The 6976-nt window shown below is 43.8% G+C and overlaps 2 protein-coding genes and 1 long non-coding RNA gene across 6 annotated transcripts in view; all 3 read right to left on the bottom strand.

Annotated features, from left to right (window-relative positions):
• The window catches only part of LOC130558732 (uncharacterized), a 7613-nt gene extending 6233 nt beyond the window's left edge, over nt 1-1380 (bottom strand). The window contains exons 1-2 of the long non-coding RNA XR_008963484.1: nt 705-1380; nt 575-627 (exon numbers count right to left, since the gene is read on the bottom strand). This is a non-coding gene — a long non-coding RNA (uncharacterized LOC130558732). The remainder of the gene's footprint in view (nt 1-574; nt 628-704) is intronic.
• LOC130558726 (kinase non-catalytic C-lobe domain-containing protein 1-like) overlaps nt 1-6976 on the bottom strand; it is a 169990-nt gene that overhangs the window by 31745 nt on the left and 131269 nt on the right. The window lies entirely within an intron of this gene.
• hs3st1l1 (heparan sulfate (glucosamine) 3-O-sulfotransferase 1-like1) overlaps nt 2603-6976 on the bottom strand; it is a 38061-nt gene continuing 33687 nt past the window's right edge. Inside the window, exon 2 of the mRNA XM_057341331.1 lies at nt 2603-4723. Within this exon, the coding sequence (XP_057197314.1) occupies nt 3644-4573 (930 nt within the window). The 5' untranslated portion in view covers nt 4574-4723 and the 3' untranslated portion in view covers nt 2603-3643. The remainder of the gene's footprint in view (nt 4724-6976) is intronic.

The raw sequence follows: 6976 nt of genomic DNA, 5'->3' as shown, positions 1-6976 counted from the left end.
AGAGAGAGAGAGAGAGAGAGAGATAGAGAGAGATAGAGAGAGAGAGAGAGAGAGAGAGATTATAACGGTGTCAATTGTGAAGAGTGATACAGAAATAAACTGAACTGAATTCATCTCTGACATGAACTCATTTAGTGTCGTGTTCTGGCAGGAGCAGGTTCAGATTCAACCATGAAAATCACACAAACATCTCAACAATACAGTGTGTGTGTGTTTTAGAAACACACCAGTAAAAAGTTAAATGAGTTAAAACTTACAAGTCATTATTTGATTCCTTTTGTGTAGTTTAGAAAAGTTATTCTTGAAACTTGTTTTTTTCAATTAAGCTGGAAATAGAATCGGACTTCATCTGATCTTTATCTAATTAAACAGGATTAGATTTGGCAGTTTTTTCTTGTTATGTGTCACTAAATCTGATTAGATTTATACAAAAAAAACATTAAAACTTAATTAACTTATGTCCTAAAACCTTGTTTTACTTCAACTAAACATTCCTGCTTTAAATGGCGTTTAGATATTTTAACTGGATTAAGGTGATGTCGTCGTCCGTGCTGAAGCGTCACACATTACACACCTGCAGGTGAACGCGGTCCCGCTCTTCTCTCCTCAACAGCATCTCACACAATCCTGAAGGAAACGACAGGGCAGATTTAGCATCAGATATCATCATCATAACAATCCGCTCAATTACTGAGAGTGAAAACCTGCTGAAGGCTGAGAGACGAGCCGTGAAGGAGCTCCACCTGAGAAGACGGAGAGATAAAGAGATGGAGGGAATGTGAGACAGCGGAGAGAGATGAAGATGAGGATGAGAGATAAAGAGAATGTGAGAAGGGGGAGAGAGAGCGAGAGAGAGAGCGATGGGAAAGATAATAAGCGGATACAGATGGGAAATTCTGTGCTATTTTCTTACTCCAGTTTCATGACCTCCATAAAACTGATAACACACAAAATCTCAATATCTGCTTCCAAAGTTTTTCAAAAGTCATGATGTCCATGTTTATGCTGCAGTAACTCTGTTCACATACAGTAAACCAGGCAAACTTCATCAATCCAATAACTAGTTGTGTCTTAAAAACGCTCCTGAGCAATAAACACATCAGAAAATACAGACCCGGGTCCTGTCAACACCACAGAATCTATCAAAGATCAACACCTTAGCAACACCCTGACAACCACCCGCAACACCCCAGTGAGTTCTGCAAACATCACAAACTATTTCTGATTAGTGCGACTGAAGATCACACCCGCAGTTTGAGCATCACATCACTTCATTAAAACTTGTCTGTTTTATTCTTTATTTTATTTCAGCGCTTGACATGATAGAAGACACACACACACACACATACACACACACGCACGCACGCACTTGACCCGGTCAGTCAGAGGTGCTCATGAAACAACCAACACGCAGAAGAATAAAGTCACAAAACACATCCAGATACAAAAGAAAGATGATAAAGGAAATGTTGTCATTCTCCACACTGACTTTCATTCGGACTTCATTTTCTCTCACAACACTTCTGTCTGTATGTTTGCATTGTTAAATATAATAATAATAATAATAATGAGTTGTGTATGTTTATGTAGTCATGTTAGTCAACCGGGAGATTATAAATCATGAATACACAACACACTATCAGCTCATGATTATAACACAACAGCAACTTTATCTTTCAAACAAAACTCTTTCTTTCATTTCTGTTGGGTTGAAATATCACATATATCTGTGTGTGTGTGTGTGTGTGTGTTTGTAAGTGTTTTTCTCCGGATATGTGGGGAATGTGGAGTGTTTGACCTGAGCACAGTCCCTCTGCGTGCCGATGAATGAGGTCACTTCCAGGTGACTGCTGGTGTAACATACAGCACAGCCGACAGGTCGAGCGAGAGGTCAGCAGGTCAGAGAGAGAGAGACTTTAATCAGACTGGATGGAACACTGTAACAAACACATGCACACTATATTCACGAATAGAGAGAAGCTGCTGAGGTTTTCAGTACTCACCAGTCATCTGGACATGAACACACGGAGCATTACAAACATGAAGCTTCAAAGGCCGCAGAGCTCTGGAGAACAGCTGAAGGTGTTTGAGAGTTCAGACAGCGTTAATGTTTCCTCACATATGAATATGATGCTCTCGAAGCAGTGCCGTGGTGATGAAGCTGCACCGACCTCAGTGTTTCCGTAGGACAGTGAACACGTGCTCAGAATCTCACCATCAGCTTTCACACGTCATCCGTGTCTCCACACACACAACCTCTCCCATACATCACAGCTCTCTCTCTTTCACACACACGCTTTATGTCTCTCTATAGACACATTCATTTATACTCTACATTCTTTTCCCAACCCTGACCCTGAATTATTTACAATGTGTTTAAGCAATTTGGTTTACGTTGTTACACACGTCATCAGACACATTTGTGTCCTCATATAAACCATATATACAAGTACACACGCACACTCACACGTCTGGTTTATCTCCGTGGGGACAGTCCATAGGCATAAAGATTTTTATACTGTACAAACTGTGTATTTTATCCCCTAAACCTAAAGATCATAGAAAACTTTTTGATTTTTTAAAAATATTTATTAGCTTTTTTGCCCATGAGGACCTCAGTTTTGGTCCCCACGGTGACACGAGTCCCCATGTGTTGGTGTGTATTCAGGTTTAGGTCCCCACCGGGATATACAAACAAACAGACACACACACACACACACGTTGGGTTTCCATGTTTTATGGGGACATTCCATAGACACAATGGTTTTTATACTGTACAAACTGTATCTCATATTCCCTCCCCCTAACCCTAACAATCACACACAACTGTCTGCTCTTTTACATTTTCACTAAAGTTCATTCTGTATGATTTATAAGCTTGTTTCCTCATGGGGACCAAAAAAATGTCCCCACAAGGACAAGGGTTTTGGATATTGCCATCTTTGTGGGGACATTTTGTCCCCATACCGTAGGGCTTACCCTTCCCACACGCACACACACGCACGAAGTCTTCATCACTTCACTGAAACATCTTGTTTTGATATCTTCGTGGAGATTTTCCATAGACTTTTAATGTTTTTACACTGAACTAATAGTATTCTCTATAAACCAAACCCTCAAACACACATTTCTTGATTTTTACATTTTAACATATTCATTAACCCCAACACAACACCCTTTCAGTCAAACACCGTTTAACTGGCAAATGTCTCACGTCTCCCGTCTCATTTTGTGCTCTTTTTGGTCTCACATAAAAATCATTCAATCAAATCAATCAACCAACTAACCAATAGTTCATGTTAATCTTGAATTGATTTGTGAGGTTATTGTACAATCAGATGGTCATTATTGTGAAATAATCCACAGAATTGTGAGATCTGATCACTCGTTCTGGATTTATTTTGTGTTCGTCCTCACCACGTCTACAGACTCTCTGAAAATAACACCAGTGTGAAAAACTTATCGTTCAAACTGCAGAGAAATTCTGAGTTTTGGTAGCAGAACGATTTATTATCAAGTACAAGAATATCAAACAAACAAAGAGAAAGAGAGAAAATCACCAATGTGTCACACTTGTGTCTTTACGTCGACACAGAGGAGTGATTGATAACATCGCTCCCTCAGCCTTGATTGGCCCGTCCCGCTAGTGCCAGTTAAAGGTTCGTCCAATAAGTCTGTAAAAGTCTCGATTATGTTGGCGCAGGTAGGAGCGCAGCTGGCGCAGCACGGTGCCGTTGACGGGGGGATGAGGCCGTCCCTTGGACTCGTGCAGACACCTCTCGTGACCGTCGCTGCGGATGCAGTAGAAGCCTTTGGTCTGGTTAAAGTAGAAGTTGGAGGCCTGAATCCGAGGCGGCAGATCCAGGAAGCGTTCCACCCTCTGAAGCTCCGGCAGCGGGTCACGGATCAGCGTGTCTCCGTCCACGATGTGAATCTGCCGCAGGGGGAAATACTGGAGCCAGTTTCTCATGTGCACGTCATACAGACTGCGCTGGATGGCTTTGTAGCGCGTGTTTAGTGCGCCGTTCTTCACCAGCATGCGCTCGATGGCCTGCACGGGCTTGCGGTTCTCCAGCCGGTTGAAGTAAACCTGCGTGTAGTCGGAGACGACCCTCTCGGTGGGATCTCTCAGGATCAGCAGGAGTTTGATGGACGGGTTCATGGCGCGGATGCGCGCGGGGGCCGCCGGAGACGTGAAGTACCCCGGCGTCTTCTCCACCGTGATCTGATGAGGGTACGAGTAGGGCATCTGCTCCTGGTACCACTCCAAACCCTTGACGTAGTTCTCGTCCCAGTCAAAGAAGTGAACCTCGGTGGCGGCCGCCGCAACCTCAGGGTGAATGTCCAGCATCTCCAGCAGCGCTCGAGTGCCTCCCTTCCGGACGCCAATGATGATGCTGTGAGGAGCGTGGTTAGCAGTTCCCGGCGGCGGCACCAGAGAAGGGGTGACCGTTTCGTTTCCGGCCTCTCCCGGGCCCGGCGTCCACCCGCCCGGCCACACCTGGATGTATTCTGGAGGAGCGGCGTACGTGCGCAGCACCAGCAGGAGCACGGAGCTCAGAAAGGTGGCCATGGAGATGGACAGCAAGAGACGGACGGGAAGCCAGCGAATCGGAACGGTGACCGGCGGCGTGTTAGCGACGAGGCGTCTCGTGGGACGTGGGAAAGGGAATGGCTCAGGGACGGAGATCACTCAGAGCGTGAGCGTCAGTCCACAGAACATCTGAAACACACAAGAGACACAGAAGAATTCATTTACAAGCACAGAACATCCACACAAATTTCATGCAATTCACTCAGATTTCTTAAGCGATTTTCCACGTTTACACATAAAACCCATGATGTTTGGATGTGGAAGTGACCAACACATAGATCGAAATAACTCCGCATCGGATCAGCTTATATGAGCCGTGTTTCCCTTTTTAAATAAATGCTGAAGGTAAGATTCCTTGACAGATCGAATCAGGTTTCTTTTCTTAGATCACATGAAACACTTATTCTGCTCCACTGCTTAGATAACAAGGCTGAGGTAAGCACTAAATAAAGTCCCGAGGAGTCACACGGAGACATTTCATCAGAGGAAGAGTCAAGGTCAAACAGAGGAAGAATCTGAAGCGCTGAAACATGTGAAAGTCTCTCATGCAAATGTGCTCAGAATGGAAAACATCTTTTGACCTTTCCGCTTCATCAGATGCTCCTGTCAAATAATCACAGACACAGAATCCTATAACACGGACCAGACAGTCAGAGCCTCCAGTCACAATATAACAGAGGTGTAAAGAGTACCTGAAAACCATACTTGAGTAAAAGTACAGATACCTTGCAGTGAAAATGACTCCATTACAAGTTACAAGTCACCAATTCCAAAATATCTTCAGTAAAAGTCTTCGAGTATCTGATTTTAACAGTACTCGAGTATTTTACTCATACTGAATGTAGGCTCTAAGCAGCACTAGTCCTCAACACTTAAGAGACACGTCAGTGAAAAACAAGAAACAGTCGATTCGCGAGGAGAGCAATCGCATCAAACTGAACACCTCAAAATTGCAAAAAAATCAAGGTCGACACCATAACCTACATCTATTACAAACACCCAAGTCTCAGTTAAGCTCAAATGCTCATGAAACCAATATCCTTCAAAAAGGTCTCTTCAATAAAACGCATACATAAAATAATGTTAAGTAAAAAATTACAAAAGTCAAAGCCTTTTTGCACTGGACATGCTGGTTTTGGCCTCATCGCCGGCTGCAGTCGTGTCCTCTTCCCACATAAAACACCAGCGATGTCAACTACCTGATAATGCACCCGCATTCGCATAAAGAAGCCATGTTGACAAGTTTCAGCAAGTAGGGGCAAAAATGCACAACATATAGTATATATCAATGCTATGTGAAAGGCAATATTGCTTCTTCTGTAGCAGAAATAAACTGCTGCAAAATAAGATAGGTGCCATGCAGAATGTAATGTGTTATTGCATTGGTAATTACACATGTAGTGGAGTAAAGAGTACATATACTTGTGAAAAAATGTAGTCAAGTAGAGAGTAAAAGTTGCTTATATCTTTAATACTCAGTACAACTACAAAGTAGCCAAAAAGATACTTAAGTAAAGTAACTAAGTACATTTACTCCAATACTTTACACCACTGCAATATAAGAGTGGTGAGAGGTCACAGTCATGACATTGACCCACTCAACTCCAGCACAACTACACAAACACATCTTCATCAGCATCAGCATCAGCATCAGCATCATGCCGTACGGCCGGTGAGTGACGCGTGAGTGTGTGTCTGTGTGAGTGTGTGTCTGTGTGAGTGCGTGTGCGTCAGTGCGTGTGCGTGAGTGCATGTGTGCGTGTGTGTGCCTGTGTGTGTGTGTGTGTGTGTGAGTGCATGTGTGCGTGTGTGTGCCTGTGTGTGTGTGTGTGAGTGCATGTGTGCGTGTGTGTGCACACACACACACACACACACACACACACACACACACACACACACACACACACACACACACACACACACACACAGCTTTGGTTGACTATCCCCGTGGGGACAGTCCATAGGCGTAATGTTTTTATACTGTACAAACTGTATATTCTATCCCCTATCCCTAACCCTATCCCTAAACCTAAAGATCATAGAACACTTTTTGCATTTTTAGATTTGTAAAAAATATTGTTCTGTACAATTTATTAGCTTTTTGCCCATGAGGACCTCAATTTTGTCCCCACGGTGACACGAGTCCCCATGTGTTGGTGTGTATTCAGGTTTAGGTCCCCACCGGGATATACAAACATGAACACACACACACACACACACACACACAACACACACAAACACTCAACCACCAAACACACCCAGCACACACACTGCCTCACCAAGCACACACACAGCGCACACACACGCACACGATGCACTTTGCACACACCACACACACGAGGCACACACACCACACATGCACTCACACACACACACACACAG

This window comes from Triplophysa rosa, linkage group LG9, assembly GCF_024868665.1.
Source record: "Triplophysa rosa linkage group LG9, Trosa_1v2, whole genome shotgun sequence".
Taxonomy (NCBI): Eukaryota; Metazoa; Chordata; class Actinopteri; order Cypriniformes; family Nemacheilidae; genus Triplophysa; species Triplophysa rosa.
The sequence above is the reverse complement of the archived record's forward strand: the minus strand, read 5'-3'. Positions and strand labels throughout refer to the sequence as shown.